Here is a 14,143-nt window from a genome sequence, read left to right as displayed (position 1 = left end):
AGTGAAAGGGGAACAAGCCTACATTTTGTGAGCTTGGAAGTAAAAAATAAACACAGCCAGGCATGGGAGCACAGACAAACAAAACAATGTTATCATCCAATGAGGTGCTCAGTGATAGGAAGGAGCAGACTTGCAAAAAGACACCGGAGAAAGGGCTAAAGGCATGAGAGTGAAATCCACGTACTGGCAAGAGCCAAGACTCTTGCTAGTAATGAGAAGTGGTGGAGAGAGGAGCTGCAGAGAACAGAGATGGGCAACAGGATTGCAGAAAAAAAATACAGATGTATCTGCAGTGGCAAGGCTAAAACAAAGTGCCACCCATTTAAGTGTCAGTTCAGAAAGGATGTAGCTGTACTTAAATTCCAGAGGACAAGGCCGAAAGCACACAGCCTTTCAAATCAAGAAAAGAATTAAAACCTCACTTATTGAAGAGTCACAGTGAACTTAGAGGTAATGAAGATGGGTGAGCAGCAAGGAGGGCCACAGACAGAAAGGCTTACTTTTTGAAGGGTTCCAAAATGAGCATACAACGGGTTATGGTTTGTTGGCCAATACTCGTTTTAAAAAAAAGCAATATTCTGCTACATTGCCTCAGACGGGGGAATCCGAAACCAAGTGAGTAGGTTGCCAGCAAGGAATGATGAACCAGAGCATTTTCAGCCATGATTACAGTAACGATTACACTTAAAGGACAAGGAAAGATGTTGTACGAGAGCTGAGGGGCAGGGGGGTGCCGCTCATGTGCAAATCTCAGCGTACAGGAGCTCATTCCGTCAGTGGAATATTTAATGCCAGAGGTCGCTGTGAAGATTTGGGAGGAAGAGGAGCTGTTTTCTTTGAGGTGGCCTCATTGCTCCCCCATATTTTTCTTTTTTTTCTTAAAAAATATTATTTTAGGAATTGATGAACCGTTACATATCAAGAGGAGGAAAGTAATAAAACCAGGCTTTATACACAGTCCATGGAAAAGCGCGTACATTCGACAACACAGGATTGATACGAACTGGCGGCGAGGAGAACTTAAATCGCCTAAGGTAAGTTCCTGAGCTCTGTGCATGGGGCCATGAACAAAGCAGGATCAACTCTTACGTTGTTTTTTTGTTTTCTTTGCACAAGGCAGACTATCCATGCACAAAAAGCAATGTATTGTTGCAGAAAAAAATAGTAATTGTATTTTAGCCTGCCCTAGGTTTATGGTTAGCACCACAGTAACAAATCAAAAGGTGATTCTTCATACAACAGAATTCTTTCACTGCTGTTCTAAAAATTTCTGCCCAGTTTTAGGAATTCCTGTAATTGTGCTAGTCTCTTTGAGACAGAGCATCTCAGAAACTTGATTGGAAGTAGTTCCATTTAAAATTGAACATACGTATTTATACAGATTATATATGTGTATGTTTATATATATGTATTATGTATGGCCATACCAGCGCCATGTTGCAACATGAAAATACTCCCCAGATACTCTGTGATCTTTCATGCTTTATTTTTATACATATTCTTCTAAATGAAGCAGGACAAGACAGTAACTTCATTCCGTGTTAAGATCTAACAAAAAATATCAAAATTATTTAATGACATAGATATGCTATCATTACATTATTTTCCAATCTGAACATACAAAAGCGATACTTCAAACCTTTTCCAAAATAAAAATAGCAAGGGTCTAAGCAAACCTGGTAGGGAACAATCAGGCAGAAGCATGAGGAAAACCCTTATTAGTAGCTTTTTACGATTTTAAGGCAATTTGTCTGCTTTCTTGATTATCATACAACAAATGACTAAAAATAAGAACAAAAAAAATCCCATGGCAAACGTATGGCTATATCCTGCTGTTTATTTGGCTATGACTTAGGTCTGGCTCCATCTTTCTTGCCTTGATACGCCACATCAAGTTATCTTGGAATTATTATTACAATTACAGCCTCAGGCATTATCCAAATGCTCATTTCATTTCGATGAGCATGTTGAAAAGTGGTCAGATTTCTTAAATAAAAAAATCCTCATCCTATGCATTCTGATAAGGACTTTTTTTGCTGTATTGCAGTAAAATACACTGAATTGCAGTTTTTCCCCCAAATGAAGCACTGAAGATCCCACGTCTATAAAGCAACATTACAATCCACATTTCCAGCATTAAATAATAGCTTTTGTTTGTATTTAATTGATGGTTTTGTAGTTCTTTACTTTGGTGCTGTCTGGCATTTAATAGTTTACAATGCTTGGCTGGGAAGGAAAAAAAAATAGGTATAGTCAGCCTTGACCACCGAGATACCAATATGCAGCAAGTAATACGACCCCATCCTTTTTGCTCAAGATTGAAATAATTCAGCTAAACAATAAAGAGATGGAATAACTCCAGAGGAATCGAGCAATGTCCAGCTACTACCCCTCAGTCTACTTCTATTAGCGATTTTTCTGGTACTTTTAGGCACCTTACAGTAACAGTGGTGTGCTCACTGAGCAATGCAGGATCACTCCCTGGAAGAAGGAAAAATACCTTCTTTGGTCCCAGCTGGCGGTAAATTAGACTTGACACGCGGGATTAAGGGGCCTTGTTGTTATTGAAGCAACCCTAGCATTTTCTAATTTATGAATCAGAAGAGCACTTTGTTTCTCCTGCTTCTCTCTAATCTCCTGCGTTAAATTTGTGACCATACCTTTTAATTTTATTTTTTTTTTAACATGCTTTGTCATCAGGTGCTCAAAGGCCACGACGACCACGTGATCACCTGCCTTCAGTTCTGTGGGAACCGAATCGTGAGCGGCTCCGATGACAACACGCTCAAAGTGTGGTCAGCAGTGACAGGCAAGGTAAGGCGGTGGTTTTGCTGAATTTGGTAGGAAATGAGCTACAGGTAAAGCATTGGTGTGTCCAAAATGCTGCTGCTGTGCCACCAGACCCTGGTGCAGGGTGGTCTTGGTGCCATCTGATGCAAGAGTAAAGAAGGACTGGTAAACATGTGGGTCAGCGTTTCCTACGCAGAAACTAGTCTAGTTCGAAAAAGTCACCTTGGTGTGAAATTGCAATGCTGCTCGTGTTACCATTGGCTGTATCCTTGTTCTCTTGGCAATTCTGCTATTCTTGTGGAGTCGTTTGTGACGTGGATTCTAAAGAATTTGGACAGATACGTTACTTTATCTTCCTTAAAGCCTAATTTAGCCTGCTTTTTACCCCTCTGGATCTCCCTTTCTCACTTGTCTGCTAGAGTTCTTTCTGTTTTTTTCAGGTTATTGAAATGAGGTGATTTCAAATACAGAGCTTGTTTTTCTTTCTAAGCTACTATATTGCTGAGCCACCACCACCCAAAAAAAAAACAACCCGTAACTTGCTTTAGGTTTAAATATTTCCTATTAAATTAGATCCAGCTCAGGCAGGAATTTAATAAGCTTCAATAATTTAATTTTGGCTTAGAGAAGGAAAAGAATATGTGCAATCAACAAGACAGTACTGAACATTTCACTCATGTTAGAACATCACAGCTACTCAGCACACAGAGTTTTTGTTTAAAGGTGACTGACCATGCTCTGAGGATACAGAAAAGGTCTCAAGGAAACAGTATTTCTTCCTTCTAGTCTAGTATTGTGTGTGCTTGGCTTTGTTTTAATGATATAGTTAGGTGAACAGCAGGACAGCTATTGAGGATAACGTGTTTAAGATGTAAAAGGTATCCACTTTGTAATGTTGAAGCTGAATGGATTAAGTGTTTGTCTTTGCACGCCTAGAAGATCCTTGACAGGATCATAAATACTAGTGTGGGGAAGAGTAAAATTAAAAGCAATAGGCAGCCTCACCCTGCCTAGTGTTGGCTTCCCTACAACAAACTGTCTAATGAAGAACCTCATATTGAAATTTACATTTTTTAATTGAAAAGGGCAGCCTAAACTTAAATGAGAAACACTTTCCTTGTACATACCACCCTCTCAAAAGCAAAATGTGCCTTTAAATATATGAAATGGATCCTAGTAGTATGAGTTAACAATTCCTGTTTAGTAATTTTTTTGAACATAATTACAAATCCTAGTGTGACTATTTACCCCAAACCTTTAAGGGAGCCAGAAATTATACATGAAAGATGGAAGAGCGCTGTATGAGCCCTCATGCTTACTGATGCTGAAGAATTAATAAAGTAAAAAAACCCTAAAGGTTGGTTTGTGCAAATGAACATGACTAAATAATTCCCTTGACAGCTGTAAAGCCCAAAATAAGGATTCTGTGTTCTTACTGCTTTAGAAGGATGATTTCTTAAAATATGAGCAAATGGGTTGAAATAAATTAAAAAAAAAAAAGGAACTGTAAAAGTGAATAGCAGCTATGAACTGAAAAAGATGGGTTTGATAACAGTGAGTTAAGCTAGGAACTAGGAATTGAGGAAGACTGGTGAAAAATGTTAAAGAACAGGAAATCTACAGCAAAAAGCAAGGCATTTGCAAGGATATTAGAAAGAACAGGATATTAACAGCAGAAATTAGTATACTATCACTGATGCAGAAAAGAATTTATTTTGAGAGAAAATCCATGTGATGGAAATGCAGCATGCAATGATAATAGAACATTTCAGAAGAACCTCACAAGGATGTTAGACAACACCTACTGATGTTGTGGATCTGGATAATCTGAATTTGATGATTGTATTTTTTTTCCTAACCTGTGCACTAAAATTGGTGGTTTTTCAAAAGGTATGAGCCCAAGGAGAAGATCCAAAGGATGGCCAGAAAGCTAAAATTCGTCATTATTTAAAAGGAGCAAACTCAATGACTGGGTATTTAGGATACGTTCTCTCAGATACAAAAATTGTTGGACTACATCAGGAGGAGTCAACTAACAGTTAAAGGAAGGCCACGGCAATTAATGCCACTTAGCATTAGATTACAGAAAAAGAGATCATCACACTGTCTTGACCTCTTTTCTCCAGCAGTTACCGGTTTGACTGATAAAAATAATAGTGCAGAAATAGCTGGCTCTGTGCACTGCTAGACTCTATCCCCATGACACGACCGAAGAAAATGGAGCAATGCAAAAACCAACATGGCACATATTTAAATGGGTTAGAAAGTGGGTAATTATAGAGATCATGTTGTTAATGTAAATGCAGAATCTTCACGGCGTGTCTTTCTAGAGGGGTCTTGCAAGAATCTCTTCTTCTCATCTGTGCTAATTAGCACTTAGTGCTGCCTGGTGAGACAGCAGATCGTGTCGTTACTTGGGAGGAACGCGGGCCGAGAGACAGGGACAAGTCATTGTTCCAGAGTCGATGGAGGTTTTATACAAGTGGGTGTGAGCAAACACTGGCGCTACGTGGTGAGAAACCATGATGCCATACGTTTGGCATCAGGGAAGGTGGGCTGTGCTTGTGTGCTGTGGGATTTTCCTGGGCAACACTAAAGTCTGGAAAAGGTCTGAAATAGGATTTTGTGCTAGCGATGCTGTAGCTACGGCTTACGGAACACAATGTCTCTTGTATAAAAAAAACAGAAAAATGCAATAAGAGTACATGGTTTATAGATTGGTGGTAAAACTACCAAGTGAATGCTCTCTCCAGTTGTAACATGCTTCAAAAAGCTATTGGAAAACCTGCAGTGACTCAGAAAAATGCCAGGAAAATGACTCAAGGCTGCAAGACATGCCCTGTATTGAGAAATCTGGAAGGATGGTTCAGTTTATCAAGGGGAAGATTATAGGGACAATTTCTTACAGACAAAGCACTGACAGCAGAGAGAGAAATTTGATGACTGTTTCCTAAAAGGTGGGATGTTTTTATTTTCAAACACAAAGCAGTCTCCAGGGCTCTTCTGGCTCTTGATATGAGAGACTACCATCACCTCCTAGACTACATTTTTTTCTTAATTTTCCATTCAACTGTGTCAAAAAAAGGAGTAACTAACTAAGGAAAACATTTCTTTTCAGTGCTTGAGGACACTGGTTGGGCACACAGGCGGAGTCTGGTCATCACAGATGAGGGACAATATCATTATCAGTGGATCTACAGACCGAACACTGAAAGTCTGGAACGCCGAGACCGGAGAATGCATACACACCTTATACGGCCACACCTCCACCGTGCGCTGCATGCATCTCCACGAGAAAAGGTAAGGCTTCGCCCAAAGCTGTGGCCACAACTCAGTTTGCAATTCTCACTCATGTTCACAAAAAACGCTCATTAAGCTTTTGGTACGTCGTCCACCGTGGAATGAAATACAAACCAGGTGAAACATTCACACTACAGCTACAGAAATCAACAAGGGAGGAGATGATTAATAGAAGCCAAAGTGTTAGAGTACCAATTAAACAACAGAAGATTAAGTAATGTGCTTTATATAAAGTCACCTTCTACGTTAATTCAAAACTAATTCTTTGTTACGCTGTGATCCAGTCTCCCACAGTCTGACTAATTTCTCCTTTCTGTCAGTGCCACAGACTTTCACTCATTTCACAGGATGACCTTTTAAGTGTTGTCACTGCAGTATTTTATTTAAATTTTATCTGATTATATCATAATTTCTGCATTAGTAAACTACATCTTGATCCAACAAACATTGGCAAAGCTCTTTTATTTGGCTGCGGTACGGAGTTGTTGACAGAGTGCCTGTTGGTTGCATTTCTGTTTTGAAGAATGACGAGGCTTTCTTCTTTATCAATTTCATCAGTATCGATTCCTTCTTATTTCTGTTCTTGGCTGGAAAAAGCTTTTAAAAGTATAAACTGGAAAAAAATCAAGCAGAGTAACTGTTAAAGTAAAACTTCTAAATACCTTCTTTAAGTTATAATGAGTTAAGTCAGTCATTAAAACAGAATCCTAGTAGCAGTGGCTGGAGCTTGGCACATTTGTAAACTTTGATACATGGATATACAACAGTCCACGTAATTTCTCAGGGCGTCGTGCCATTGAGGAATGAAGCGCCTTTTCAAATACCAATTGCTAATTATATAAATAGACAGATCCTGAGGAGCTGAGTAGATCAAGGAAGAAAAACACTGAGGTCGTTTGCGACCCTACTAAAGCGTCCTGCCAAACCAGATCTTTGGTGGCTCGCGGGCTAATGCTATCTAACGTCCCAAATCAAAACTCCTAACTGATATATTTGTATGCAGTTCTGATTGTTTCAGTACTTTTTATGTCCGATGCTAAGTATGGGAGGCGTTTTCTTGTTTCTCCAGAGTGGTCAGTGGGTCACGAGATGCTACACTGAGAGTCTGGGACATAGAGACGGGCCAGTGTTTACACGTTCTGATGGGCCACGTAGCTGCAGTTCGGTGCGTTCAGTATGATGGCAGAAGGGTTGTAAGTGGTGCATATGATTTTATGGTCAAAGTGTGGGATCCAGAGACAGAGACCTGTCTGCACACACTGCAAGGGCATACTAACAGAGTCTACTCATTACAGGTATGTGATTTTCATCTGCTGCTTTAGTTTCCTTTAGTAACATTTAAAGTCCATTTATTTCACCTTGTTTATTAAATTGTGGAAGAACACAGGTGCCTCTGTGATAGTCCCCTCTTCCATTTTGTTACACTAGTTATATGTTGTCTTAATTTAGAAAATGAGATGTATTTATCTTTTTTAGAAGAGCATCTTTTTTTAAAGCGCCCAGTACAATAAAGCCCAAATTGCTATAGCAGCAAGTTAAGTAGTTTTGAGGGTGCTGGGTTGTTCAGTTGGGATCTTTTTTTTGAAATCTTGCATGCATTTTGGAGCTATGTTTTTGCTTTCCCCAAAGAAATTCTAAACAAATCAGATGATACAGTAATTGAAAATGTGCCAAAAAAAACCCCATTGCGTTAATGTTCTGAATTACACAGATCCGTTCATCCTTGTTTTGTAGTCCCATCTTCTAGTTTCAAACTGTGATTCACAGTAAGGCTGAACCTAAAATTTTAACATTGCAATGTAAATCTCTAGTCTTCTTCTTCTTCCTTAATGAGAGGCCAGATCTACAACTGTGAGGCTTTGTCAGGAGAGACTTGTTCCTGTAATGGCAGGTTATGGTGGTTCTGCTCCGTGGCTCCATTGCCTGCCCGTCACCCAGCCTGTTCATCGGAACTAAGCTGGCAAAGAGACACGTAGACTTCACACAGACTCTTGTTACCTTTACTAACCCAAAAAGATCATCTTGTTCATTCATAGAGTCAAAGCATCACTTCCCGGCACTGAAAGGCAAAAGAAATTAATTTCATGCTTGTGCCTGTTCTCACCACAATCTGGCAGGACTTGAAAAAGAAATTAACAAAGACAGTTCAAAATTGGGAAATTGCATTCAGCATGTAACCGCTCTGGTTTGTGGCTCAGAAATTCGAGCCCAGTGCTAGAGACATTTTTCATAAAGTGCATGTTGGTATAATAGATTAAGTATGAACAAAATACCTAATTGGTTTCTTTCCCAAACTCTGTAGTAAAATCTATCAAAAATCTCTAGTCCTTCTCTTAGATTCACAAACTAAGGAGGATTTTCTAGACAAGCAGCAAGCAAGTTAAAAATACTGTCCTACCTACCTGTCTCTTAAAAATATTCCAAAGGCTGTATTTCACGCAGGACAGTGTGGGAACACTCTATGTCCTCCTGCCTTCTCTTCACCAATGGCTCTTGGTTTTGCTTATGAATATTCATGTTTTGCTTCAATACTGTAGTAATAATGGATCAAATAATTGGGTTATGTTACACAGCAGTACTGCTTCCACCTTGTAAATCGAGCTTGGCATTCTGAAACAAGTTTCTGGGGGCAGGAGGCTACAGTTGCTTACAATTTTAGGCCAGAAAGATTCTTTAAAATTGCACAGTGACCTCCTGCCCTTTGAGGCCTGAAATAGCCCCAAATGTCAGAACTCCCATAAAGAGAATAATCAGGCTGAATGACGAGCCTGTCCCCCTCATCCCTGCTCGAAAGCAGGTTCTGTTATACCTCAGTATTTCCTCATTTGTAGAACCCTTCGCACTTCCCAGAGATCCTTACGCTGCAGTTGAAGACTACTGACCGTGCTGTGTTTTCCTGTTCTTTCTTAGCTGCCTTTGAAGTCATCCGCAGATTCTCAGGGTTCCTGGACAACAGCTCAACTACAGCTCCAAAACATTGTCCGACTGACTGTAGCGATAGCAGAGTAAAGTTTGTCTTGATGCACAGCCTTCTCTTTCTGAATACCTGACGTACATGGAATACAAATATTTGTAGGAAAGGGAGAAATACTTCAAAATTTGTTAAATCAGTCTAGTTTAGTTCTGTTTAGGAAAGGAAAATGTTCTGTAGTATTTCCACCCAGCAAGTCTGCACTCTTTATCCTTTTATCTGAACTCAGATCCTCTTTTGAAAGGAGGGTGCCCAAAAACAGGATGCAAAATTCCAGTCAAAGTCTTACCTTACTAGAGAAGTTATTTTATATGTCTTATATTTCATACCCCTGTTTCAGATATCAGAGTGTCTATTTTTTTTAGTATATTTTCATCAGAAATGCACTGTGTACAGCAGATGAGCAGTCTGTGTGCCAGTCACTCTCTGCGTTCCTCGGAACCTAGGTGCCATGCTCAACCGTAGAGATGGAACTGCTCAACTATAGAGATGGAAGATGTTAGCTTTCTGCAGGTTTTATAAAAAGAAGCCATCTCAGGTAGTCAAGTTCCCTAATTGTGTTCATTCTTTGCCATTACTAGATACCAGTCAGTCCCCGTGGGCAAGTGGTGTCAGATTGCCCCAGCTGTAAAAACGACTCCTGCCCAGCCTTCGGTTTCTCCCAGGCTGCAGCAGTACCTTCCTTCATTCCCTGCCAAGCTCAGATCGCCACAATTTTCTCTTGACTTTTACACTCTTTGCTTTGGGTCAGTTCTACCATTTCAAATGTCACCCAAACCTTAATGAAAGTACTTAAATGCCAGGCGCCCCCCGGAACTTTTTTCTGATATCTCTAATAAGGCTGCGAACAAAGTTCTGAACAGGATAGTATCCTTACCTCAGATTTGTCTCCCTCTTTGTGAAAAGATAACCAAGACATCTGCTGCGTCATGTGGTTTTTTACTCTCACAGGGGGGAAAAAAAACAAACAAACAAAAAAAAACAGTTAAGATCATTTTCCCACAAATGTGTGTTTGCTGCTACTTACTGCACTGCTCAGGGCTTACAACTAGATTGATTATTCGTTATTTCCTGCTGTAAATTGAAGTTAGACTGACCAATCCATAATTCCCTGTCTCCCATCATCACCTCCACATTAGAGAAAGGAATTGTATTTGCCATCTGAAACTTGTCTGTCTTCCGTGGGTTCTCAAAGATAGCAGCAGATGTCTCCGAGATTGTCTTAGAACAACTCTCCTTATGTGAGTTTTTTTTTCCTCATTGCATCAAAAGCGTGTACTCAGTTGTCAATGGTGTTAGTACTGTGAGCCTACACTCAGATGGCTGAAGCGAAAAGAAGCTCAATAGCTGGCCTCCTTTGGTGTTTCCTTCCCACTGAGCATAAATGAGCTTTTTTTTATTTTGGCCTTCCTCCTGTTTGGTTTTGTTTGTTTGTTTGTTTGTTTTTACAGACTAGTGTTTTATCATCCTTAACGGCCCTTGCTGGTTTTATCTTGGTTTGTGTCCTGCCTTTCTGATTTTGTCCCAGTGTGCTCTTTCCAACACATCTATTGATCTAGTTTCTGCTTTTCATGGAATTCCTTGTGCTTTAGCCAAGTGAGTCTTGGTAATTTACTACACTTCCTATCTTTCCTTCACACAAGGATGGTTTGTGTCTTTAGGGAAGTGCCAGCTCTCCTGAACTCTTCTTCCCCTCAGAGACTAGATATATAAAAACCTCATGGGAAGGACGTCTCAATTTATTGAAGTAATCCTCCTTGAAGCTCACTGGTTTTACTCTGCTGGTCTTTAGCCTTCCTTTTTTTGAGAATTCTGGACTCTTATGTCATCATCGCTATCACTCAAAATTATTCTGTCCATGTTCAGTCCTCTTGATCTCACCTCCTAGATGATTTCTCAGCTAATAAAACATGTTCATGTTCTAAATATTTTTGGTTTATATATAATATATGCCCAGAAAAACCCAAGAATTCGGAGCTCCACATTAGCCTGTATGCCTTTCCTTGCAATGGCTAGTAAGTTTAAGTTCCTTAGTGCAGACGATTACAATTCTAAAATGGCTAAACTCAGCATTTTTCAATTACATTTTCCTGTGTTTTGGCTTTTGTGTAGATGATTCTGGATTAATGTTGTTACCCTTCTCCCGCTTAAAGTCCTTCTGACTTGTGAAAAGCAGGTTTGGCTTGTTTATGTCTTTGTGAGGAAAACTGCATTCTCTTACTGTTGCACGCTGCAGTCAGGATTCTATTGTGTTTGAGGGACTTGTATTACATTTTAAAGGTTCAGAGTCTTTCTCCTCAAACCACCTGCTTCACAGCCCACATCTAAAGCAGGAAGTTGCACTGGCCATGAATCACCTGCTCTGTTACCAAACGTGGCCCCCTCTGCCTGGACTGAATTCTTAACTTTGCAATGCAGTTTCCAAATACATAGAGTTTCTAATGTTGCACTTAGTGAATTAAATGCTTAATAGCCTTCTTCGTAAGATCCTCCTGTAATTGTTCAAAATAGATGTACCTTTCTTGTAGTTTGATGGCATCCATGTGGTGAGTGGATCTCTTGACACTTCCATCCGAGTTTGGGATGTGGAGACGGGCAACTGCATTCACACGCTAACAGGCCACCAGTCTCTCACAAGTGGAATGGAACTCAAGGACAATATACTCGTGTCTGGGAATGCCGATTCTACAGTCAAAATCTGGGACATTAAAACAGGACAATGTTTACAGACATTGCAAGGTGAGCTTAACCTACCTTCATGAAAATCAAGCTGCCTGCAGTAATCTATGCTGCCGATTCTGTATAAAACCCCCCACTTTATTACATAGAAAGAAACAAGCATGGACCACTTGCAACTTAAATATTTTTCTGATGACAGCTGCATGATCTTTCTCTGAATTAGAAGAACAAAATGTATTTAATCTAATTTACTCAAATCACTTGGCTATTATGAAAGGCAGATGGTCCGGACTGATAGCAATTTGCTACGGGTGTATTAGCCTAATAAGCCACAGAAATATGTAGGAAATGACATCTCAAAACAGTCACTCAGTGTATTTATTTAGGGGTCACTTGGATGTTTCAAAGCCTACTGATTAATTGGATTGGGAGGCAAAGTTGCACTGTCCGTTGCAATAAATCAAGAGAAATGAGTGGAAGACGTTTTCTTTACTTCAGTAAGAAGAAAGACTTTTGCCACTCAGGCATCATGCACACGTTTGTTTTATTTCTCCCCACAAAAAAAGGTCTCGTATCATTCCCATATTACCATATGCAGCATCCCTGGCTGGAGTAGAAAATTGTTTCCCCGTAAAGCAGACTCTGCTGTTACCAGTATATATTTATACGTCAATATATAACTGTCAATATTTACTGACAGACTGATCTCATACTAACACTTCAAAGGGACTTGGAGACAAAGGCTTACCGTGGTCACCTCATGCCAGATGGTTGGGTTCATTCTCATGAACGTCCAAGCGCACACTTGCCCTACCTACTGCTTGTGTCCAACAAAATGAAGGAAAAGTTGGGGGATTTTTCTGTACCTGCATTCGCTTTTTGAAAGCACAGCGAGGCTTCTGTACACTTTGCTGTGTGAAAACTGAGTAAACGCATCTAATATCTAGAAACAGCTGTATGCAAATAGCTGGGTGCTGTCTGACTTTGCTTTCTAATTGCAAATAAAAATGTTTTGGTTTACTGTTACAGGTCCCAACAAGCATCAGAGTGCTGTGACCTGTTTACAGTTCAACAAGAACTTTGTAATTACCAGCTCAGATGATGGGACTGTAAAACTTTGGGACTTGAAAACGGGTGAATTTATCCGAAATCTAGTCACATTGGAGAGCGGAGGAAGCGGAGGTGTTGTGTGGCGGATCAGAGCTTCTAACACAAAGCTAGTGTGTGCGGTTGGGAGCCGCAACGGGACTGAGGAAACAAAGCTGCTGGTGTTGGACTTTGACGTGGATATGAAGTGAAGGGCAGAAAGATGAATTTGTCCAAATGCGTAGACGATGTTCTCCCTTTCCCTCCCCCCGAAAAAAAAGAAAAAGAAAAAAAAAGAAAAAGGAAAAAAAATCCCTTGTCCTTGGTGGTGCAGGATGTTGGCTTGGGGCAACAGATCCTAAAGACCTACAGACTACGAAGGAGAAGACAAAGATGACAAACTATAACTGACAAGAGAGGCATTCGCTGTCTCGTCACATAAAAAGGCTACACTTTTGACCGGGGCAGCTTTGCAAAAATACGACTTTTGAAATGAAACCAGGTGCAATTATTTCTTTACTTGCCTCCAACTGCTCCTTGAGCGATTTGGAGGTGGGGAAAAAAAAAAAACAACCCCCAAAAAAATTGTTACAGTTCTTGTTAACAGGTTATTTTACCACAAAGATCTTGACAGAAGCTGCGCAGGCGAGCCTGCTCACGCACCCCCTAGGCCACCCCAGGTCCTGGCAGCCCCTCCGAGCAATGAGCTGTCCCTTCACCCTACTCTGAGCGGGGGTGGGGGTTGGACCAGACAGAGACCCCTTCCAACCTCTATGAGCAGTCACTGGTTGACTTTCAAAACCTAGAGAGCATCTGCAATGAAAGGAAAAGAAAAACAACAAAAACAAAGAGTCCATTCCTGGTGTGGAAAAGCTAAAATATTACTGTGAATTGTTTTGTACAGTTTTATCGGAGCTTTTTCTTTTTTTTTTCTATTCTTCTTTTTTTTTTTTTTTTGCCAACCATTGCCAATGTCAATCACAGTATTAGCCTCTGTTTAATCTATTTACTGTTGCTTCCATCTACACTCTTCAATGCATAAGTTGCTCTGAGGTGGCAAGTTGTCCTGGGTTTTGAGAGTCCTCTGATGGATTTAATTCGCAATGCTGGTGCTAGAAGTAGGTCTTCAATTACGGGATTGTTGTCCCACCCCTGTACTGTATTCCCAGTGGCCAAACTTATTTATGCTGCTAAATGAAAGAAAGAAAAGCAAATTATTTTTTTTTATTTTTTTTTCTGCTGTGACGTTTTAGTCCCAGACTGAATTCCAAATTTGCTCTAGTTTGGTTACAGAAAAAGACTTTTTGCCACTGAAAC

The 14,143-nt window shown here is 40.1% G+C and overlaps 1 protein-coding gene across 1 annotated transcript in view; it reads left to right on the top strand.

Moving 5' to 3' along the window:
* FBXW7 (F-box and WD repeat domain containing 7, E3 ubiquitin protein ligase) overlaps positions 1-13,383 on the top strand; it is an 18,819-nt gene extending 5,436 nt beyond the window's left edge. Inside the window, exons 3-8 of the mRNA XM_009869049.1 lie at positions 898-1,034; positions 2,701-2,814; positions 5,909-6,090; positions 7,160-7,385; positions 11,590-11,800; positions 12,770-13,383. Of these exons, the coding sequence (XP_009867351.1) occupies positions 898-1,034; positions 2,701-2,814; positions 5,909-6,090; positions 7,160-7,385; positions 11,590-11,800; positions 12,770-13,038 (1,139 nt within the window). The 3' untranslated portion in view covers positions 13,039-13,383. The remainder of the gene's footprint in view (positions 1-897; positions 1,035-2,700; positions 2,815-5,908; positions 6,091-7,159; positions 7,386-11,589; positions 11,801-12,769) is intronic.
* The last annotated feature ends 760 nt before the right edge of the window (positions 13,384-14,143 follow it).

The sequence above is a fragment of the Apaloderma vittatum genome, unplaced genomic scaffold (assembly GCF_000703405.1).
Source record: "Apaloderma vittatum isolate BGI_N311 unplaced genomic scaffold, ASM70340v1 scaffold2295, whole genome shotgun sequence".
Classification (NCBI taxonomy): domain Eukaryota; kingdom Metazoa; phylum Chordata; class Aves; order Trogoniformes; family Trogonidae; genus Apaloderma; species Apaloderma vittatum.
The sequence above is the reverse complement of the archived record's forward strand: the minus strand, read 5'-3'. Positions and strand labels throughout refer to the sequence as shown.